Raw genomic sequence first — 25,007 nt, forward strand, 5'->3', positions numbered from 1 at the left:
AACGACCAACAAGGTGCAACGTGCAATTTCATGGATTAGCACCAACTCCACATTTTTCCTAAAGTAACTAAGATTTGGGAATTTATAAAAGTGTTTAGTTACTTTGTATTTCATTATACTTATAATAGAAGGTTGTGTCCTATCCTACCCGTTCGGCTAACGACCCTCCACCAGTCAAGAGTGCGGTGGGTAAGAGTGGATACCCATTAAATCGTCATTTTATAGGCAATTTCCTTAAACACCCCTTATAGACCAGCTTCGTGAATGAGGCCTACTAACGGTAAGACTGACATTTACTTATACATATATAATATTAAACTTTTAATTCTATATAGTATAAGGGTGTATTTTACACTTTTAAAATACTATGTGGTTCAATCTATTAATAAATTAGATTTTTAATTTGATTAACTTAAACCATATAATTATGGATTTATTAATGATCTCTTTTAATTAAACACTTAATTAATTTAATAAAACCATAAGGGTGTAATTTGAACTTTTCAAAGTACTAGGGTTTTAGAATTCAATATTTCAAAATTAATACCTTTTAATTAAATTTTAAATTCCAAAACTTGAGGACAAGTTTTGAAACCTTTCAAAACATTAGGGTTTAACTATTTAAATTTCAAAAACTAAAACTTTTAAGTTCAAATTTAAACTATAAAACCTAAAGGGTGTAATTTGAAACTTTTCAAACTTACTAGGTCAAATATTTGACTCATAATAATCCATATTTAACCAAATCCATTAATTTTGATAAGGATAATCATTCCAAACATAAAAAATCGATTTTAGGCAATAAAAACGAGTTTTGGTAATTATCCTTAACAAAATCTGCTCAAAAAATCGAAAATCCTGGCAACAGCACACTGGGCTCGCCGAGTCCACTAATGGACTCGCCGAGTCGGCTTCACAGATAGCAAAAAATTCGATTTTTTGATCTTTTGGCAGTTCACTTTTGCATTTATTCAACTAGAAAAACGACCTAGGTTCTGATACCACAGATGGATTATGAGCATAACATCATTCATATGGTGTACATGCAACCATAATTGCTTTGATCTAGGTTTTTATAAATTGAACATACAACATTGAATACCAAAGCAATAATCCCTAGTTCTAGCATACTATAATCGAAATTGACATATGATTAGGGTTTAGATCTTACCTTGATTTTTATGTAGCAATAACAATCACAATACTTCTTGATCTTGACTTCTGAAATCTTAGTGCCTCAAATGTTGCACCTCTAATGGAGTCACAAACACCACTAGCAACAAGGAAGAACAAAGGAGAGAGGAGACGCTTCAAAAACGTCCAAGGGTTCTCTTAGAAGGGTTAGGCACAAATTTGGTGGCCTAGAGGGTTCCTTTTATAGTTAGGCTTCTAGGGTTATCAACTAGGAAACCCTAATCCAGTTGCTTAGTCCTTAAGCAGCCCAATGGATCCTTCCAGAAGCCCTTGGACGATTTCTATATGGACTCTCATATAGAATTCGTCCATTGCATCCTTATGGATCTTAAGCCCAACATTGTAACTATCTTATAATTACAATATCAGTCCCATTTATTTAATTAATCTCTTTTGACCACAAAATTAATTCTAAATTGATTTTTGATCAATATTAATTAAACAATATGATTTCTCTTTTAATATATTATTCACATAATATATTAATAAATCATAATTAATCCTCTTTCTCCATAATTCATCATATCGGTTGATATGGTGAAGGCAACCCAAAAGGACCATACTCATAATCGGGTCAAGTACATACCAAAATAGTTATGGGCTTAGACACCTAATCCAACATTGTGCACTACCTAAGCTCGATATCCTCAATTCGAAACCCTAGATCTGAGGTGGTGGTCTTATGTGTGTGTGTGTATGTGAGAGAGAGAGAGAGGGAGAGAGAGGAATGTTGTGAATGTAAGCATGAGATCAGAAGAGAAGAAACAGGAGATGAGTGTGGTGGGTGAGGGTGTGTTGGCATCGCAGGTGTCTTGCAATGGCCAAAAATGTCTAGGAGGCGGTTGATGTGGGTGGTGATAGTGGATAGGAGATGTACTAAAGAAGAAGGGGGAGGGGGAGAGACGAGTTTAGGTCCATTTATTTTTTAAAAGGCAATAATAATTATTTTGATAATAAACAAATCAATAATTAATGAATAAATGATAAATAAATAGAAAATAAAACAAAAAAGAAGTAAATAACGACAAAATGGTCTTTTTATGTGTGGAGGGACTAAGTGTGCGAGAAAAAACAAACCAATGGACGGTTCGAGTTAATTTTTAAAAATAAAGACTAAATGTACGTTTTGGTATATGCACGAAGGACGATCGGTGTAATTTACCGTAGTAATATGTTTTATGTTTTTTCTTGGATAATTGTTAAAAAGTTACTAACTTACTGACCAAAAGGCTTTTAGTTTAACGATATCAAATGGTTATTTCTCTTTTTCTTTCTCTTTGAGACCGAGCGTTTAAGTTTCATCTAATTTATTCATAATTTTACATATGTCTCGTATCAAATAAGATGACAATAGGATATAACTGGCTAGAAACTCTTTTAGCTTTATTATTGTAAAACCTTGTAGAAGAATGCAATTAGACTATTTTTTACAAAAATAGAGATTTTAATATACACAAAAACAATACCGTGATTTTCGGTAATTTAAATAATTTTGTTCTTTTTTGCCATGTCGAGTTTGGATTGAGAAAATGTAAATCTTCTCGAATCAAAGAAAGAAGCACCAATATGGATCATGGCAACGGTTAATGGGAGTTGCTATTATTAAAAAAAGTAAGAGAAATTAAATATCCTTCTACCTTTTGTTCCTACATATCATCATACCCAATTAAATGGTGACATGTGTAACATTTAATGCTAATTTAATGAAATTTTAGGATACTAATATGATAATTGTCATCGTTTAATTGGGTATGATGATATGTAGGAACAAAAGGTAGGGGGATATTTAATTTCTCAATAAGTAATTCTAGTATTTTTACAAGCATTTAAAAATGTTTTGTCGATAAATTTTTGGGAAGAAAGCATACGTCACTTTTCATATTCCACATCTTTGGATAAAATTACAAACTAATGAATATGGTTCAATTTAATTTTATTTCTTGCCAACCAAATATATCATGCAATAATTTAAATGGTGTTTGAGATTGTTTTTTTAACTCTTAAAAGTGTTTTTGGACCAAAATATTTATCCACTTATGATAGTGGTAAAAAGAGTTTTTTTTTTAAAAAAATGTATGGATTAGTTTTTTGTGGGGCACAAGTCCATAAATTAAAAAATGTTTAACTAAAAATCTCAATAAAATCTCTTTTTTGTTTAAGCTATTAAAGTTAAAAAAATCAAAAATAGTTTAAAAAGTTAGGTTGAAGATACTCTTAAAAATTTCATTTTTGAAATATATTGAAAAATTATTTTGAAAAATGCTTTTGAGATTATCAAATATATATATATATATATATATATATATATATATATATATTTTACTTATGGGCTTTTTGAAAAGCCAATAAGTCAATAAGTTGTTTTGAAAAACAATCTCAAACACCCTAACAAATTTAGGATAAATAAGATTTGAACTATATTGTTATATTATATCATTTATTTGTTTAAGTTGTTTACAGATCCATATACATATATCACAGAATTTTTGATGTATGTTATTGATTCAATATGTTTTGTGGTGGATTCTAGTTTCACATGTCCAATCATATGAATAAATTTCACGTTGTTTATGACCAATCATGAAGCTTTGTATTTGAGCTCTCATAATGATGGATAATCCTTACCTTTGATCCATCTAAATTTAAAATTGATAACGAATTTAGTGATATAATATGATTTGGGTATGGATTCAAGTGTTTCAAGTCCATCTCACCAAATGAAATTTAATTTATTGGTCATTTATGGAGTTTTAGGATTTATGTTTATGAAGATAAAACTTAGACCACCAAATCATGTATCAATATTCGTAATGGTGCTAATTCGGATGATGGGTATGTTCAAATTAACTTATTAACCCTTTGAATACATCCTAAGTTTGTATAAAACCATATGGAAGTATTAGAATGAATATGGATAAGTTTTTAGGATTATTTTGGAGCTTGTGGCCATTTTTTATGTGTGACTTGTAGGTTAGGCAGTCATGTGTTGGGCTAGTGTAATTCCATTATAGTTGTGTTACATTACTGTTTTCCATCCTCGATTTCTTCGACTTTTGATTCAGTGGATGTTTGGTTCCATCCATTTTTCCCTTTGGCTGTTATGAAAGTTTATGAGATATTTGTGTCTAACTAAGGTTTAAGTGTCCATAATTAACATAATTAAGAATGATTATTGGTACTAATTTGCTTATTATACATGTGTATGTGTTCTTTGACCTTTTTTATATCTTAGATGAGCTTTTGGAAGACTACCTATGTGATTGAGATAAGTATATTACCATTTGAAAGTTGCTACATACACGGTCGCAAAACATGAGAAATCGTGCATGAAAAATCAACACGTACTTATACCATTTGCATTTGATACATTTGGTTTCCTCGCGTCGGATACGGTAGACCTTCTTAATAGAGTACAATGGATCATACATAACAATGTTATATTCCCTAGATCTATGGATGTGGTCTTCAAAAGAATTGGTTTTACCATACAAAAAGGCTTAACAACGCAACTTGTTGTATGTTTGCCTTTTCACTCGTTGTATTGTGATCATTAAGGGGTTATTTAAGTAATTTGAGCATGTGTTGCCAACATGTCAAAATAGTTTAAGTCTTCATATGCTTGATATAATATATATATCTTTTCACTCATTCTATATAGATTTTTTTTTGAAATAGAGTTTTGATAATGTCTTTTATTAGTAAAAATCTACACATTAAAGAGCTTCTTACCATCAAATCTAACAACATAATAACAAGACTAACACCTACTCTCCCCTCCTTTGAGCTGATGCATTTCTTTGTCGTTTTCCATAATATTTGTATGTTGGTCCTTCCATTGATATATGTTACCTCATCGTTGTCTGCCATATGTTGTCCTTTTAGAAATTTTGTGTATACGATATAGTGATAATCAAGTACATCATTTATTAATGTGGATCATGTTAAACACTTTCTATCAATAACTTTTCAACCTTTAGAGCATCCGTAATACTCTCAACGAATAGTATTGTTGTCGACGTAGCCACGGACCACAACCGTGCACACTATCATGTCGGTTCGTGGTCGGGCGTTGTCGTGGTGATTTGTTGTGGGGAGAACGGAGGATCACGACCAATCGGCTTCTTCTTCTCTCTCAGGCTTCAACATTTGTCTTTTCTTCTCTCTCTTCTTTCTTCTCTTCTTCACTGTGGAGAGTACTCCATGGTTTTTGTGGTGGTTCATTTGGATGTTCTTCACGGCCTTTGACGTAGAGAGTATAACTGATGACCTTATATGCATCAATATCACAAACTTAAGATTGTCCAAACTAATGCAACTTCATATTTAGGCACAAAACTATGAATTTAATCTCCCAACTCGTGTAGGCTTATTTATTCGAGTTTCTAAAAGAGGAAAATAATGATATTTTATTTGTATTTAAAATGATAAATAAAGTTCATACTTCATATGGTGGTTAAATGGAAGTTAAAAGTTGGTTTTGGCACCACATATACCACATATGTAACCATAGTATACAATGCTATTATACCGATCGCTTGAGGTTGATCATTCCATCCCTAATTGTTTCTTTTTTGTTATCATCTTGATTTAAAATCATCGACCCCAAACAGTGGCGAGTCTAGAACGTAAAACTACATAGTTCACAATTTAAATAAAACTGATAGAAAATTAAAAAAAAAAATCAAACAATACTAGTTGCGAGTTCGGGTCGGGTCGTATAAGCCAAAAAAGATTTAAAGTTCTTACAACTGTATCCAACGAGATCTTATATTTTGATATATTTTTAAAATTGTTTCATTACTAATGACGGAGGGGCGAGCGGCGACTGTCGACGGTGGCACCGGCGCACGTGAGAGTGATGTCGATTCGCAATTGAGATGGTCGATGGGCTGATTAGTGATGTTTGATGGTGATCGTTCGACAATTGTCAGACTTAGATAGAAATTGTCATTTTGCCTTCGTACGATTATTATTTTAATTTTCTTTTTTAATTTAAGTTGTATTGGCCTATTTATATTGGATTGGGCTGTTAAAATATAAAGTATGGGCTATAAAAATACATGATTTTAGTTGTCTAAAATACTAAGATAGTTCACTAAAATTATTTAAGGTGGGTCAATAATTTTAATTGTATATACATTGTTATAAAATTAAAAAAAATAGATGGGTCAAGTGACCCACCAAACTTCAACGTAGCCTCGCCACTGACCCCAAAGGAAAATAAGTATACCATCTTTTGATAAATAAATTTTAAATCGTAATATATATATATATATATATATATATATATATATATATATATATATATATATATATATAATCTTTAAATTTTATAAAACATAAGAAGAAAGTTTATAAACTATTAACTTTGTATAAAGTTCTACAAGAGATTGAAACCCAGCAAAGTGAACGGAGTAAATTGACGGGAAGGCTGACCTAATCTCATACGTTTGACAATTTCTTTATTCTAGATGCACTTTCACTAACAAAACTCACCTACACCCTTACATTACAGAAAGACTATCAAAATCCACCCCTCTCGTCATGTCCACTATAATGACTTGTGTCCGATAAAAAAAATTAAAATATTTTCTTGAAAAGAAAAATAAAAATCTAAATACGAAATCTTACCTTCACTTTACAAACATTTTCAAGACAAGAAGTCTACACCCTTAATCACTATGCGTGACATAATACCCCATCTTAAGATAAGATTAGGTTTTTTATTATACAAAAGTATATAACATATTTTAATTTAGAGTTTTGAAATAACAAAATAAATAGTAAATAATATGTGACAATGTTACTACAAAAGAAGCTGGCCGATTATACTAGGAAAATATAACTTAACAGAAATGTTTGTTAATTGATTCGGGTATCCAATATGTCATATTAACCTGATTTAAAAAAAGAAAAAAAAAACACAATTAAAATAATATCTTTGTTGGCAAAAAATAGTTAGTAGTCGAAAACTGTTTTGTATCTTTTATTAGTGTAAAATGGTTAGAGAAAACTAATTATAAATTCTTAAAAATAGATTTTAAATTACTTAATTTTTTTTAATAAAATAAAAGCATTTAAGCCGTAAAAGGTTGTATCGCGAAATTTGAAGTTAACCATACCCTTAACCCTTTTTAGTAATGGTGATTTGTGAAGCCATTTGAAAGCATAGGTGCTGAATTGCTATATTATATAGTGATACGACCACAAAATCGTACTTTCGATTATCGAGTGAGAGAGAGGAGTTGGTGGTAAACGTGTAGAACAACAACAGCAACAGCAACAACCACTATTCTCATCTCTTATTCTTCATAAAGTAAATCAGATAAGCAATTACAGACAAAGTCGCAAACCCTTTTCTCTCCCACCAACAAAATTACAGGTGAGTTTCGCTTTCAGTTCGTCGAACTTTAAGTTTATTCAATTGGGTTCCTGAGAAATTTTGATTTAATTTACGGGGTAGATGGAAATTATCTTTATCCAGAATTACTTTATTGATTTATGATTTTATTCCTCGTTGGACTTTTGTTCTACTCTATTCCCTTTTTTCTGTTGTTTATAATAGTTGCTTGTTGCTGAATTACCAAACTTCACAATCACTATGCCTATATTATATAATGCGTAGTGTGTAGAAGGGGAAGGTCTTATCTGCTTGCACTTATTTATGGAATGTTTACTTCTAAGATTGTGGTCAAACCCTAACATCTTTTCCTCTTCCTTCAAAGCCAAGACGAATTCGTGATCAAATCTTATCTGGGATTTTCGTTCTTCGCGCAATTAAGGCTACTGTTGCTCTGATTAATTCATATTCCTATCTGATTCAGGTAATTCTGTCTTTATGTATGATTCATGTTTGAAGCTTTGGGTCCTAGGAATTTGAAAAAAAAAACAATCTTGTGTTTAAGCTAAAGTGCATCCCTTAATCCACTTCCAATTTCAAAACCTGAGTTTTATGAATTGAATATCCATTTTAGCTTGTGATCCAAATCATGTTTTTGTTGGTATGTTTCAAATTTTCATTTTTTAATTTTCTTTTGAAGCTTTCTTGGAGCAAAAACTATTCAAAACCGGACTTTGGAGCAAGTCAACCATGATTCGATCCGTTTCACCATACGGTTCCCGTAAGCTCTATCTGTTAAATTCCTCCAAAGAAACCTCGGGATTTGATTCCGGAGTAAGTCAAATCCTTTATTCTTCAACACAATCCTACAGCAACAATACCTACAATCCCACAAACTACTTTCTCGATTCCCCAACTGACGAACAAGTTTCCATAAACCCTTTAACATCCTCCTACGAATCAAACATCGATCCCGAATACCCATTAACTGAAAACTTCGAAGAATTAAGCTACAATGACGACGATATAAGACTAAAACTAAAGCTTCAAGAACTCGAGCACGCCCTTCTCGATGATAATGACAATTCTGCCCCTAACCGGAGCATGGAAATTGAAACCGAATGGGGATACTCCCTCCACGAATCACCCAAAGAATCATCTTCTTACGATTCGTATGTTAGTAGCACTAGCAGTGTCAAAGAAATGTCAGTGGCCCGGGCCCACAGGGCACAGGCCACCACTCCTAAAGAGTTACTTTTCGAGTGTGCAATTGCAGTCTCGGAAGGTAACCTGGAGGAGGCATCAGAGATGATAAACGAGCTCCGCCAGACGGTTTCAATCGACGGTGAACCGTCACAGAGGATCTCCGCCTACATGGTGGAAGCTCTTGCCGCCCGTGTGGCGGTTTCCGGCAAAGGTCTATACAAGGCTCTAAAATGCAAAGAACCGCCTTCAACCGACCGGCTTTCAGCCATGCAAGTGCTCTTCGAGGTCTGCCCGTGTTTCCGGTTCGGGTTCACGGCTGCAAACGGTGCGATTCTCGAAGCATTCAACGGTGAAAAACAAGTCCACATAATCGATTTCGATATCAATCAAGGTAGCCAATACATAACACTGTTACAAACACTCGCGGGTCAAAACCAGAAGCCCCGTTTAAGGCTAACCGGAGTCGACGACCCGGAGTCCGTCCAACGACCCATCGGCGGTCTGAACCACATCGGTCTCCGCCTCGAGAAACTCGCAGAGTCTCTCGATTTGGAGTTCGAGTTCACCGCCGTGGCAGCAGACACGGCGGTGATTTCGCCGGAGATGCTAAAATGCCGCTCCGGCGAAGCAGTGATTGTCAACTTCGCGTTCCAGCTCCACCACATGCCGGACGAAAGCGTGACCATTGTGAACCAACGGGATCAACTTTTAAGAATGGTTAAAAGTTTGAACCCGAAGCTTGTAACGGTTGTTGAACAGGATATGAACACAAATACGGCCCCGTTTTTGCATCGGTTTCATGAAGCGTATAATTACTATTCTGCCATGTTTGATTGTCTTGACGCGACGCTTTCGAGAGAGAGTCAGGAAAGAGTGAATGTTGAGAAACAGTGTTTAGCGAGAGATATTGTTAATATAATTGCGTGTGAAGGCGAAGAGAGGATTGAGAGGTATGAAGTGTCGGGAAAGTGGAAGGCGAGGATGATGATGGCGGGTTTTCGGGAGTACCCGATTAGTGTAAGTGTGAATGATTCGATTCGGGAGTTGATAAAAATGTATAGTGATAGGTATAAGATGAAAGTGGAGACGAATGCGATACATTTTGGGTGGGAAGATAAAGTATTAATTGTTGCTTCTGCTTGGAGGTAAGATTTAGGATATGTGAGTATCCATAAGTGACAGGTTTCATGATTGTGCATCATCTTCTTTGTTGACACTGTGATTTCCCTTTTTCATGTTGGCATTGGAGCGAAGGTAAGTTTGTTTGAGGTTAATTTTTTTAACTGATGTTTATTGTTGTAAGTTATTTTTCTTGTACTGAAAACTCATTATGTACTTATTGGAGCTAGTGATAACTACTGAAACTTATTAGACTGTACTGAGAATTTATTATATGCATTGTTTGCAAGTCATTTTCTAGTAGGAAGGTATACCATATATTTGTGTAGGCGTCAAGTATGGAAAAAGGAGATACTAACCAAACTGCTTTTATATTTGAATCATGAACGTCATTTTAATGATAATCATGATCCTCCGTGGAAGAAAATCGTTATGTCACAAGTCCTAGTTGGTTTCGTCAGTTACAAAATTTTGAATACTCACCAACATGATTCTCCTTTGAACATGAGTAGTCATGGACTCTTGGTTTCATTCGTCACATCACTCAACATACGGATACGGTGCACCAACGCCGAGGTCAATAAAATCATTAAAAAAAAAAAAAGATAAACCACACCCAATGTTCAATTTAAATGGTTTTGTTTTGTTGGAAACTCATTAAAATCATATGGTTTAAAAAGAAAATTATATGTTTTATCCTATGAATCTGAATAAATTTTATTTCTCTCGTGTTGTCCCATAGGCCATATATATTAACCTTCCCTTTTTCCTTTATATATCACATCTTGCTTTTTCGTATCTCAAAATTTCAAATGGGTATAGTATTTGTAATTTGTTTTCAGCTTGTAGAAGTTTTTTTACAAACTTTTTTTTTTATCAATCACAATATATATACAAAAAAAATATTTTTCCGTTGCATAAATGATTTGATGTGAGGTTAAAAATAACTTTCTATTTGGGTCTCCCCATGGATATGGGAAACCAAAATAAGTTAAAAATGTATGAGGATATCATTTGTGGTTAAATAAGAAGTTCACACAAGCCTTCAAACTTTAGACATGGGGACTAAAAAACGAATTTATTAACATGCTGGCTTTGGAACAAGTTCCGGGTCAATCAGATAAAATTCAGTTCAATCAAACTTATAACGAAGTAGTTATTGTAGTTTAAAGTGAAACAAAATTATACACAATGTTGAAATAGCTTTACTATCCCCTGTTTAGGCCCTGTAGGTCGGTCAATAGTAACCAAATAAAGTGTTTTCAAAGTCTAAAATATAGCAAAACCAGTGAACTACATGTTGGAAAGAAATTCAAGTCAATTGGACTTATAACAAAATAGTTATGGCAGTTTAAAGTAGAGCAATAATTTTGTACAATGTTGGAAAAAAAACAATGGAATGAATCACAGGATACATGTGAAGCTTTTAAATTCTGGTTCCGGTTCTTAGAGTCGAAATAACTAAACCCGATATGCCTAAAATCAGGGGCGGTCCTAGCTAGGTGCCCGGTGTGGCACCGGCAACACCTAGCTTCCGCGCACGTAGTAGAAAAAATTTCGTTTTTTTAAAATTTTTACCTATTGTGCCACTACGTAAAAAAAATCGTGCAACTACTAAAAAAAATTTCTGCAACTACGTAAAAAAAATTGTCACTCTATCGGGAATTACTAAACGAAAAAAAATAATAATGAGCCCAATGTTTTAATCAATTATTGTCTAATAGCCCAATTGCCCAAATGCCAAAATAAAACATTAATTGGATAAATTAGCAATTGGGCTAATTGCTTGTAAAAATATAGGCCAATCCTAATTAATTGAGTAATGTATTATCGGTACAAGGAAAAAAAATAAACGATTACAGAATCCAGTCGACTACTCGACTTCCGATTTCCAAACTTCGATCCTTGGCTCCTGTCGACAGTCGTGGCCTCCTGTTCGCACAATCCTTCATCGATTTCATTGTTGGATTGATCAACATTCAAGTATTCAACAATCGCCAATCGGGTGAAGCAAGTAACATAATCGACTTCCTTCAATTTCTACTTTTTTGGTTGACAAAATCGACTTCAAAGCCCTACAATGAAGCAAGTAAGTTTTACCAATTCCTTTAGGTATTTGAAATTGATATGTTTATTTGAAGTTATTGATTGACTTGGGTGAAATTGATTTGTTTTATTGAAGTTATGTTTTTATTGAATTTATTGTTTGATTAGGTGAAATTGCTATGTTTTATTGAATTTATTGTTTGATTAGGTGAAAGCAAATTGGTTTATTGAAGTCATTGTTTGATTAGGTGTAATTGTTATGTTTTTATAGGTTAAACTAAGTGGTTTTTTTTACCAAAAGACAAAGACCTAATGAAAGTGGTGAAGAATGTTCCCAAATACCAATCATCAATCAATCAATCCCTTCCATTCCTAATTCTAGTGCAACTCCACAAACACCAATCACCAATCAATCAATCCCTTCGGTTTCTAATGCAACTCCACAAACACCATACTCTAACCAACCTAATGATAATGTTGACTTGAAAGATCTTCCAAAGGACCCGACAGATAGGCCAAAGATTACAAGTTACAAATCAAACATAAGAGATGAAGTAAGAAGAGCGTATTTGCTTCAAGGACTTTGTCAATTAAGGGCACGGTGGTAGATATGCAACTTACAGAATATCGGGATCGATTTAGTGAAACAAGCACCCAGTTACTAGAATACATGGGTGCTTTGAGCCCTTGTGATTCATTTGCACAATTTGACAAATCAAAGTTGTTGAAGTTGGGCAAGTTATACAAGTATGACTTTGATGATTCGGATATGATAGACCTTGAAGGACAACTTGAGATATTTTATCACTCTTGCATCAAAGATGAGCGCTTCACTAGTTTGAAAGGAATTCCCGACCTTTCTCGTTTGATGGTTAGTACGGGGAAGCATCGGTCTTATCCTTTGGTTTATAAGCTTTTAAAGTTGGCTTTGATATTACCCGTAGCGACCGCAAGTGTAGAAAGATGTTTTTCAAAGATGAAGCTCTTGAAGACCGACTTGCGTAACAAAATTGGCGATGACTTTTTGAACGACGCATTGCTTTGTAATGTCGAGACCGAAGCACTTGCAAAAGTTGAGAATGAAAAAGTAATGGAGCGGTTTCAAAAGATGTCTGGACGAAGAGGACAAATTTAAATTGTAATAGATCGTTGTTATATTATGTTTAACCAGTAAAAAAAATTGTATTAGACATTTTATATTATGTTTGACCGAAATTTTTTTTTATGTTTTATATTATGTTTGACCGGAAAAAAAATTGTGCAACCCCTACTACTAATTCCTGCGTCCGCCCCTTCCTAAAATTTATATACCCGAAAATCAAAATTGGAGGATTGCAAGAATTGTCAACCAGACCAGGTACACCAATTCGGTTCCACATACATGGCTAATCCACCAACATGGCTACTCAAACTGAAACCATGACCAACATCGTCAACATTTTAGCCACTGTCGATCATAAACACTAGACCAACCACCATCACTACCACTAAAGAACAACTCATGTCCACCAAAAATTCACCTCCTAACATTTGATGGCTGTAATTCCCTCGATTGGATTTTTCATTTTGAAAACTACTTCACTTATTACTCCGTTCCACCACCACAGAGCCTTCCCCTCGATGTTTTTTATTTTACTAGCGACAAGCTTAATTGGTACAAACACATGGAAAACAATAATCTTTTGGGCAATTGGTCGGAGTTCACACGAGCACTCGAACTTTGATTTGGACGTCCACGTATGAAAATTACGAAACCATATTGCTTAAGTAACGCCAAACAACATCGGTCTCCACATATCAAACCGAATTCGAGAATATAATAAATTGTATCAATTCTTTTTTGCCTCCCAACTTATGGAATTGCTTCATCTTCGGGTTACAATCTGAAATCCAATCGGAAATCACACTCAACAACCCCAAACACTTCATCAAACGTATAATCTAGCAAAATTCACTGAAGACAAGCTTCTCGCTTAACTAACGTCCTCCGATGGTTCCCTTAAGCCTCCACCAACGAAATTGTCCTTATTGTTCGCCCCTTTACCGTCTTCTCCAACACTTCCGATAAAGTGGTATGCAAAAGCGACGAGCTGACGGTTTATGTTACAATTGTCTCGTAAAGTATCAATTGGGTCACTCATGCAACCAACAAAAATTTCTCTTTTCTTTAATTGGAGACTGACCTACTATGGACTTCTATTGCACACTATGATCTCGACCTTGAGGACAAGGTCCTTTTTCAGGAGGGGAGTACTAATACGAACATGTTTAGGTAGTATATCAATTATCATGATTTATGTTTGTGCACATGCATGAAAGAAAGAAGACTGAGTCTCAAGCAAAAGAATCACAGTTGTTATTTGTTTAATTATATATTAGCATGTCGTTTCCCACTAGTGTAGTAGGCATAAATTCCATTCTTTTCCATTGATTATTTGTTTAGATGTTTCATGTAGGTTAATTTAGAGTCATATTTAATTTATTGTAATTGTGTGTTTGAGGTTATGATAAGAAAATTGCTCCACAATGTATGTTTCTTCTTCTTGTTTCTTGGGAGATTAACCATTTCGAACCGACTTCTACTTATTTTTGTATCACTACACCAAATGTCAATCATTATTAATGAGTTTATTTGTCATGCTTAAACCTAGATTCCTCACCCAATACAAAGTGCATCCGCAATCTTGTCTGGGTTGGGATAAGTTTCACTTGGGATTCATAAGTTTTCATTTTTTATTGTCTTGATTTTAAATTTGCATCTCAAAATGTAAGTTTTTGGGTATAGGGTTTCTTCAATAGGGGGTGTAACATCCCAAAAATACTAAGTAAAAAAATTTGTTTTTAAGTCAACGAAAACCATCATTCATTCATTTCAAACCATCAAAAGCATGTCAATGTGGAAAAATAATTATCAGAGTACAATCCCAAAATCATAAAATGCTAAATACTGGTGGATGCGATACGATCATGTCGGGCCTTTCCCTTTTGAACCGAAAGTACCTGAAAAACATTTAAACATAAACCGTAAGCACAAACCTTAGTGAGCTCTCCAGAATACCACATGTCACACCCCAAAACCGGAACGGCGGAATCGTTCAGGGGTGGAGGACGTCATGTTTAGTATCACGAGATATGTATATGGTAAGCAAGTAATGAACAACCATTTCATTTCGAAAGAAAGTGTTTACAATGTGTGTGTTCACAAAACATATAATTCATACACAAATAACAAAACAAGACTTGAAGCTATAATGCTTCATCTTCTGAATCCCCAGCACGAGCACCTGTCTAATAGTCTCCTAAGAATACAAGTTATTTGAAAGAGTTGATCAGCAATTAAGCTGGTGAGTTCATAAGATTTTAGTGATGTGAGTAAGTTGTAAAGTGTTGTTGAAAATGTAGATGTAAAATGGTGTTGAAAGTGTAGTTGAAACATGTAGTTGTAAAATGTTGTAAGTTGTAAGTTCTGTTTTGAAAAGTTCGCCTGTTCCTCTAGAAAATCTTATATTTCCTACTTTGATGGAAGTTTAAGTAAAATGTCACTACAACCCTTTCTATGGGTACTAAGTGGGTACAAGTTATATAAGACTCGGAGTAAACAAACAATCGATTGTGCGCATCTGCCCCAAGCTCACAACCAAACGAGGAACAAAAATTAAGGCGGATAGCACACATCCCATTGGTTATTAGATCATCGTCCTATATAACCCTGGTGTAGTCACTTGTTACTCATGGAGTTAATTGTAATGGTTCCTTTATATCTAATGAAAATTTCTTTAAGAAAACCTATATTTCTTATAGTAAAATGGTGACCACAGTGACTACTTTTATAATAGCTTAGTTTATACTGCTATATATAATCTAATATCAGAGAGAAAGTTAATTGAGTGAATCTGCCCTAAGCCCACAACCAAACGAGGAACAGGGAGTAAGGCGGAAAGCACACATCCAACTACCTATTGGGTATTAGTTTTATATATAAACATGGTGTATAAACTAAGGTATTATAGAGTTACTCACCTAAGGTCCTTTAAATTGTACTGGTTTAATAAAATGGATTAAACCCTTTACTGGGAAGTTTCTATTTTTGTATACCAAAAGTACTGATTTTGGAAAGTATGTTTTGTACTAGAAAAACTGTGCTTTGACTATGTGTCCTATAACCTGACCCATACCTGGTACCCTTATGATGACTTAATGTATACTAAGCATACATATATATAGAATCGGATAGAAAATAAATTGGGCGAATTCGTTCCAAGCCCACAACCAAACAAGGAACAGGAAATGAAGCGGAGAGCACACATCCTATTACCTGTCGGACCCTATTGGTATATATATATCCTGTGATGTATACATTAAGGAATCATAAGACTAGCATTATGGTCCTTTCTTTTAAACGTAGCCTTCTACCAAGGCATCTTCTGTTAAACGTAGCCTTCTACCAAGGCGTCTACCGATATGTGCTAGACTCGACTGTTCTATTTGTCGTTTGTAAAAATGTATGTTTTCCCTAGTTTATAACTATCTTAACTCGAAAATAGTTTGAGTTTGACTTCCAAGTGGTACTGTCACTTTATGAAAGAAATGGGAAATGTAAGTACACAGTTGTCGTTTATAATGACATGCGGATGTACTAATGACCTAAAAACATGTTTGTTTTATTATGGTCATAATGTGAAGGCTAGAACCCCTACTATACGTTCTCCCTGTCTAGAGATTAAGGGAACCAAACGCGACCTCTGCAAATTCTTGCAAGCCGTGTAATTCACATTTGTTTTATGATCATGTATACCTAATATAACTATCACCTTTTGTTTAAAACAATGAGTTAGTGATCAATTGGTATAATTAGATCCTGTGTGTGTTCTCATGCTATAGCAACCTAACTTGTTTGTTTTGTACTGTATATTGTACATTCTGTTTGTTTCTCATAATTGTGTGTTCTCTCTGTATGGTATTGTTTGTTTCTCTTCACTATATGTTATGTATGGTATTGTTTGTTTCTCTTCACTGTGTGTTTGACTCATGTATGAACTAACTCTTTGTGTGCTTCATTGTACTAGAAGTAATGAATAGCATTCTCCTAAACTATACCTATTATAGTTTACTAATGTTCTACTTGGACTGTTATTGAAAAGACTCATTTATCTACTAAGTTATGCTTGTACTTTAAAAACAGAGTTTTGTATAACTATGAAGTAACATAACTTTAAAAGCGTTTATGAAATGTTTTGACCACTTATAAATGACATAAGTAACATTTTGAAAGATGTTTATAACAAACATTTACACAATTATCATTGTGTTCAACTTGTATGCCCCCCCCCCCCCTTAAAACGTTTAAAACAGTTAAAAGATTCATTACGGGGTATGAACTCACCTGATGTGGGTGATTCAAACGGGTATGCGTATAAGGATGAGAAGTTCCACGAATGAAGTCCCGAGACACAATAAGTCCTAAATGACATATAAGGACACATATTGACATGAATATAGTGTTTATAAACAACTATATGAAAGGAAACACCTTCCGAGACTAGGAAACACCTTGACCAAGTGTTGGAATCACATGTGATTCAACAAAGGAAGGTAGAATGACACTCAAAGGGGTTTTCGGTCCATATGGTTTTCGGTCCAAATGGTTTTGACCGAAAACCCATGGTCTTTGATGTATAAGGTGATTTCCAAGGGCTTTCAACAATCAATAAAGTGTTCTAGATTCATGACTAAGCTTTAGGAAAGGTTTAAAGTCATATTGCACCCTTCATAAGGGTTTTCGGTCTAAGGAGATGCACTAGACCGAAAAACCTTTTGTTCTTGGAAAATGACGATTTCAAGGCCCTAAATCAAGAGTTTCAACTAGATAACAAGTATAGGGAAGTAATACTTACGATTTAGAGGCTAATAGAGTTGATTTTGGACCAAAACACTAGTGTGTGTTCTTGGTGTTCTTGAAGATCAAACCCAAAAGATGAAGTTAATGGATGAAATCGAAGGGTGTTACTAGTTAGGAAGATCTAATAACAAATCAAGGGGAAAGAAACACTTACATTTTCGAGAATTTGCAAGAAGATCTTATGATACTTGAGAGAGAATGGAAGTTTTCTTGACTTGGAATTTAGAATAATGAATAAAATGAGGAATACTCATGCTTATGGGATGAGTTTTCGGTCCACATGAGTTTTGACCGAAAACTCATATGTGGTGGCCGAAAACTCCACATGAAGGGTTTATAGCTTGATTTTTATCCTTATAACTCAAGCAAAAACTTCCTAACACTCGATCCTTGAATGTACAATGCTTAGAACACCCAAATAGACTCCAAACAATGCCAAAAGATAGCAAAATGGGTCTAAAACCAAAAATTTTCCGGGTTGTCACATCATCCCCCCGTTAGATGGAATTTCGTCCCGAAATTAGCTTTCTTAGTCGTACTACCGGGGTTGCGCTCCTCGGATTGGCAGAATACCTACTCGTAGACCTGGCAACTTTGCCCTGGTGTTCCTGATTGGATTCGTACTTGGTACATCTATCATTACCTCGTGTATACAAGTCGTATATAATCAGGGTTAGTAAGACGGTCGGATGTGCGACTCTGCCCCAGGTCCACAACCAAACAAGGAACAGGAGATAGGGCGGAAACACACATACTAAATCTGTGTAATCATAATCATATACCACCCTCGCGTATACAATGAATAGTGATAGGTGGGCTGTATTCGTCCATAGCCTCTGTGCTCGAACTTGGTCTACTGTACGAGTGGTATTTCGTGACGGTCTGCGGACATCTGACGATAAGGCTTCGGAGGACAAAGTACTCTTCGCACGAGTACTTCGGGGGTTTAAAATACGAAAGATAAAACTGAGGTTTAGGTCGGACTTTCGATACGAATGACGAAAGTTTCGAGAACTTGCCGATCGAGGCGATAGAAACATATGAACTCAGTATGGTGAGGACCACACCAACTCATGACGAAAGATAGTAACGGACTCTTTACTGAACAAAGTTCTGGTCAAATGAAAGAAACGTCTGTTATACGACGATGTATCCCTTGTATGATCGATACTGTACTCCTAGTATGTTCGACAATGTACTCTTTGTAAATGTTCCCGTGTTTCCTGTTTTCTCTTGAAGTTAACACTCCTACGTATCGTATCGCTATGTGCACATACATACAAACGAAAGTGCTCTAATAACTGGTGGGGATACTTTATATCATGATCCTCCTTGGTACCACTACAATCGCCTGCCATATACAAGTTATGAATATTTAAGATGAACCAGGCAGTCGACTGAGTAACTCTACCTCAAATTCCCAACCAATTAAGGAATGGGGACCTAAGCGGAGTCACTCACTCTAAGTCTGCAACATCTTAGTTGTGCACAATTCTGATGTATATGGTAAGCCATAATAGCTTCTCTAAACGGATCTTTTAGTTCTCTTGAATACTGTGACCTATTTCAACATGTGAGTTATTATAATTACTTTTAGGTGTTATCCCCAAATTTTAATCTTATATTAATATAAATTAATTTTAAAAGTAATTACTATTTCGAAAACGTACCGCTACTCGTCGACGACTCCGGGGTAGATTCTCCTGCGGTGATCATCAGAATACGTCCATCCGCGCCTGAGTTCTTTACTATCGGGCAGTCCCTCTGAAAATGTCCAGCCTCACCACAGCCATAGCAGGCTTGGTTTTCGTCAGCTCCGGGGACTTGGGAGATCGGTTGAGCCGGTGCCCTGCAGAAACGGACTGTGTGTCCCTTTCTGTGGCAGTTCAGACACTGCATTTCCCGACATACTCCGGTGTGGTGAAAGTTGCACTTTCCACACTTCGGGAGGATTCCAGCATAGCGACTGGCAGGTGCTGAAGCAGTAGACATTGTAGCGGCGTACATAGTACTCGCTCGTTGTTCTTGCGGGGTGTCCTGTGTTGTTCGCTTCTTCTTCCTCTTGTTCCCCGACTTCTGATTATACTCCTCTTCCCTCAGCGACTCGAGAATAGGGGCTTTTACACCATGGAGGACTCCGTGGTCGATGAGTCGCTGAGCCAGGCTTTTAGCACTATCGAACGTGGATGGGTTTGAAGATAACACATTTCCTTGGGTCGGAGCAGTCAGACCCCAAATGTATCTTTCTATCTTCTTGCTCTCTGGGGTAACCATCCCGGGGCATAGAGCTGCTAGCTCGCTGAACCGGTCAGTGTAGGTTACTATGTCTGAGCCGACCATAGTGAGATCCCACAGCTCTCGTTCTAGTTTTTGAATTGTGCCCTATTTAAACACCATAATTGCCTTTGGGGCTTCTTATGACCAACCTCCATCTCTTAAAACCGAAAGAACGAAACCCTAGTCCCTATTTGATTGTTTGTGAGCCTTGTGATTTTGAAGGTGTTTTTGGATCCTTTGAAGGAATGGAAGCTTGGTGGTGAAGCTTTGGTGGACTTGGAGCTTGAAGATACAAAATATTCATCAATTTTTCAAGCTATTTGAGGTATAAAGATCCTAACTTAATGATTCCTTATCATAAGATCTAGCTTAGGGCTTGTTTTATGCTTTTTATGGTCCTTTAAGCCATGTTTGAGAGTATAAGCTACTCTAGAATCTAGGAATGGTAGATCTTGGCATTTTTGAGGTCATTTGTTCATAAAAATGCAATCTTTATGAATCATTATGGCCCATGCATGAGTTAGAGTTACTCTTTTGGTTCCTTTTGAGTTTTGGGCCCACTAAGTCATAAAAGAATGTAAATTTGCCAACTTTACGTTTGGCAGGGACAAACCCTAATTTTTAGGGTTTGTGTCCTATTTAAACACCATAAGTTGCCTTTGGGGCTTCTTATGACCATCCTCGATCTCTTAAAACCCAAAGAACGAAACCCTAGTCCTTATTTGAGTGTTTGTGAGCCTTGTTGTGATTTTGAAGGTGTTTTTGGATCCTTTGAAGGAAGGGAAGCTTGGTGGTGAAGCTTTGGTGGACTTGGAGCTTGAAGATCGAAAATATTCATCAGCTTTGCAAGCTATTTGAGGTATAAAGATCCTAACTTGATGAATCCTTATGATAAGATCCAGCTTAGGGCTTGTTTTATGCTTTTTATGGTCCTATAAGCCATGTTTGAGAGTATGAGCTACTCCATAAGCTAGGAATGGTAGATCTTGGCATTTTTGAGGTCCCTTGTTCATAAAAATGCAATCTTTATGAACCATTATGGCCCACGCATGAGTTAGAGTTACTCTTTTGGTTCCTTTTGAGTTTTGGGCCTCATTAAGTCATAAAAGAATGTAAAGTTGCCAACTTTATGTGCTAAGACACAATTTGAGATCAGATATGAGATTTTTGCTTAGCGGCTTAATCTATTAGGTGCTTAATGGAAGGGGTTGGTTGCATGTGGAGTACGTTGGGCATACCCAGCTCGTACGCCGCACGAACTAGCCCCAGAGGGAGTACACTGGGAGTAAGTCTAAGTACGTCGGGCGTACTCAACAATTTGACTTTTGTGTTTTGGGCCATATTTGGAATTTTAAGGTTTGGGCCTTGTAGGGCCAATAGTCTTTTGACCTTTGGGCTATTGTTTGGTATTGGGACTTTTTGGATTGGGCCCATAATATGCTTTGGGTGCCATTTAGGATTTTGGACTATATTGGGCTTTTGGAGCTAATGGGTTGGACTTTGGTTGTTGGGCCAAGTGAGGAAAGGGTAAAATGGTCTTTTACCCTGGGAATTGGACAATTGAATGAGATTCATGATTTTGGTTCGTGACCCAACTTATTAATTGGGTTATTTGATTGTTTAGCGCATGGATTTTTCGGATCAGCGGTTCGAGCATTTATCTGAGTCATTCGGCAGCTTGAGGTGAGTTTCCTCACTTTGTTTGACGGGTCGAAGGCACCAATGTCGGTCCATAGTTTATTATGATTAGGATGCTAGTTGTATGTGTGACTCTTGCATGTATGATATCTGATATATATATATACCGGGCAGAGCCCGATGCCAGACAGGGCATGATGATTATATTGCATGCTAATTATCTTTGTGATTATTGCATGTGTTTATGTGTTTGTATGTATACCGAGCGGGGCCCGATGCCAGGCAGGGCCTGATGAATGACAGATATGTTCCGAGCGGGGCTCGATGTCGGGCGGGGCCTGTTATATGTTTGTATGTATGGTATGTGGTGTTTTGGGGAACTCACTAAACTTCATGCTTACGGTTTTCAGTTTATGTTTAAGGTACTTCTTGATCCAAGGGGAAGAGCTCAGGGTGATCGCATCGCACACACCATATTGTTCCGAATTTTATTTGACTCTGATGTATTTGGATGTTTTAGTTATACTTTGGCTCTATTATGGTTTTATGAACATGCTTTGAAAAATGGTTTTATTACTCTAAAAATTGAAATTTTTGGTCTTAATTTTTGGGACGTTACACACGGGTGTTACAGTTTATCTGTAAATAAATAGAAACGATGGGGGAGTTTGGAAATTCTTGAGAATATATAGAAGAAACCATCTTTTAGAAGTTTTGGTTTTGATACATGGGAAAGCCATTTCCAATGATTTTGTCCAATGTGGGGGAGTTTGGAAATTTCTTTTATTTTATTAGGGAATTTGACTTATCAGGGTAATTACATTTTTGTTTTGTTCATATTTGGGTAACTTTGTTTTGTACACATCTAGGTAACGAACTTTTTGAAATTGTTCACATATGACCATTTTGACCGGTTGTAGCAAGTTACAACCGGTCATAATGGTTATATGTAAACACTTCCAACAAGTTCGTTACCTATAGGTGTACAAAACAAAAGTTATCAAGATGTGAACTGTAACACCCCGATCTTGGTATGTTTGCTTTTTCCCCTTCATTTATTTAAAGTTTCATTTTTTAGCCGTTGAAGCTGGTACACTGGGCGTACCGCTTGGTACGCTTAGCATAGTGGCTAGAGTTGGATCGGGACAGTGGGTGCGTACGATGGGCGTACGTTTATGTACGTTGGGCGTACGTGTGACTTCCAAAAACCCTAAAGTGGGGTACTGCACCCTATATATATATATATATATATATATATATATATATATATATATATATATATATATATATATATTCATCCTTAACCTTTAGGGTTGGCCTCCTTTCTTGTCCCTAAACCTACAGAAAACCCTAAACGTCCCCTTAGCCTCCATTATTGCATCTTTGAGCTCTTGAAGAGAAATTTGTGTTGTTTTGGTCCATCTTTAAAGAACCTAGAAGAGAGTGAAGTTCATAGCTTGGTGGGAGACTTGAGATCCAGAACCCTCCATCACATTGCAAGATTCCTAAGGTATCAAGTTCAAACCTTGACTTGTCAATGTCTAGTTTTCTTTATGGGTTGATTTGGCTCACTTTTGGTCCCTTTTTCATGAATTGATGATTTGGGACGATATGAAGGGATCATTTCATTAGATCTGACCTTCTTAGAGGTTTCCTTGGCATAAAGGTGCCAACTTTATGGGGTTTTAGTCATCATCCATGCATTAAGCCATTTATTAAGTCATTTCTAAGCTTAATAGCTTCATCTAGCCATGCATGAACGTAAAGTTAGCGACTTTACGTGTTATTTCAGCTCATGAAAGTCAGATCTACGTTTTAGGGCCTTATCTTAAAGTATTAAGTGCTAAATGAGATTAATGGTTTAGCAGAGGAGTACGCTGAGCGTACAAGCCAATACGCGCATCGAACAAGCCCCAATGCGAGTATGCTTAGTGTACAACTGGGTACGCCCTGCGTACTCAGCCTGTGGGCTTTGCGGTTTTAGGCTTAGATGCTTGGGTCCTCTTTGGGCCATCCGAGTGTTGATGTTTTGGGCCAAGTGAAGGATTGGACTTTTGGGAAAGGTCCAAGTTGTAGTTGGGCCCAATTTGGAAAATTGAGCCAATTATGGGCCTTGGATGGTTATTTAATGGTTGAGCCTTTTGGATCAAGATTTGGGCCTGGGTCTTAGCCTAACTAAGGAAAAGGGTAAAGTGGCCATTTAACCTAATATTGGACTATTAGCTTAGATTGTAATCCAAGTATTAATTGGATGACTTTTATGTTGTGATAGTGATTTTAGTGAGCTAGTAGTCGGAGACTTTCAGTGTGATTCAGTAGTGTGAGGTGAGTTTTCCTTTTTGTATTTATGGGTCGAAGGCACCAAGGTCGGCCCTTTGGATTGTTATCCTGATTACCGTATGATTGAGTATTGTAGCGATCTGTTAGATCTGTATCCTGGTAGATACGATGATGCTATGCTTAATGATCTATAGGCTCTGTCTGCTTGTTATTGGCTGGTTATTTGTGTGCTTGTCTGTTATATATATATATATATATATATATATATATATATATATATATATATATATATATATATATATATATATATATATATATATATATATATATATATATGTGCCGACAGGGTGAATGTGTGGTTGGGTTGAGGCGGTCATGCTTTGTGCTGAAGGCCAACAGACCCAGGGCGTCCAGGATAGACTGAAGGCTAGTGGGGCGTACCAGTCAGACCGAAGGCCCGGAGAACGGTCCAGATGGGCTGAAGGCCCAGTGTGGCGTACCAGTCATGCTGAAGGTTCTGTGTGCGTACCAGGTAGACTACAGGTCGGTGGGCGTTCCATTCAGACTGAAGGCTCTTTATGCATGTTGTTTATTGTTATTATGTTGGTTATGTATTGGGTTGGTACTTTGGGGGAAACTCACTAAGCTTTGGGCTTACAGTTTTGGGTTATGTTTTAGGTACCTCAGATGATCGCGGGAAGGCGAAGGCTTGATCGTGCACCTCCTCATGTTTTGTTTATGATTTTGGGAAAACTCTGTTAATAGACATGTTTTGGAAAACTATTTTTGTAAACAAATGATGATTTTGGATTGTTTAAAAAGTTTAAATTTTTCGTGAAATTTATGGATGTTACATGAACAAAACGAAAAGGTAATTACCCTGATAAGTCATTTTCCTTTTTATTAAGGCGATCGATCATAATGTTTGCAATATTAATATATTCAGTTAAATTTCCTTAAACAATATTTATGCTCGTTTATGAGCATTTAAATTGGACACGACATATT

At 36.0% G+C, this 25,007-nt stretch overlaps 2 protein-coding genes across 3 annotated transcripts; both read left to right on the forward strand.

Annotated features, from left to right (window-relative positions):
- The first annotated feature begins 7,368 nt into the window (after nt 1–7,368).
- On the forward strand, nt 7,369–10,118 carry SCL1 (SCARECROW-like 1). Of its 2 annotated transcripts, XM_079082966.1 has the most exons (3): nt 7,369–7,576; nt 7,920–8,018; nt 8,235–10,118. In XM_079082966.1, the coding sequence occupies exon 3, from the start codon at nt 8,285–8,287 to the stop codon at nt 9,887–9,889; it is 1,605 nt and encodes a 534-aa protein (XP_078939092.1). In that variant the 5' UTR covers nt 7,369–7,576; nt 7,920–8,018; nt 8,235–8,284; the 3' UTR covers nt 9,890–10,118. The 2 variants fall into 2 exon arrangements, with proteins under 2 accessions (XP_078939092.1, XP_078939432.1); XM_079083306.1 differs by lacking the exon at nt 7,369–7,576 and having other exon boundaries at nt 7,737–8,018.
- A 2,457-nt stretch (nt 10,119–12,575) lies between these two features.
- Nucleotides 12,576–13,040, forward strand: LOC145111924 (uncharacterized). Its single transcript, XM_079048160.1, has one exon. The coding sequence runs from the start codon at nt 12,576–12,578 to the stop codon at nt 13,038–13,040; it is 465 nt and encodes a 154-aa protein (XP_078904286.1).
- The last annotated feature ends 11,967 nt before the right edge of the window (nt 13,041–25,007 follow it).

The sequence above is a fragment of the Lactuca virosa genome, chromosome 1 (assembly GCF_052849685.1).
Source record: "Lactuca virosa cultivar CGN04683 chromosome 1, Lactuca_virosa_CGN04683_v6, whole genome shotgun sequence".
Lineage (NCBI taxonomy): Eukaryota > Viridiplantae > Streptophyta > Magnoliopsida > Asterales > Asteraceae > Lactuca > Lactuca virosa.

Coding starts and splice junctions, on each gene's coding strand:
- SCL1 (XM_079082966.1), top strand. CDS start 8,285: ATGATTCGATCCGTTTCACCATACGGTTCCCGTAAGCTCTATCTGTTA.
- LOC145111924 (XM_079048160.1), top strand. CDS start 12,576: ATGGGTGCTTTGAGCCCTTGTGATTCATTTGCACAATTTGACAAATCA.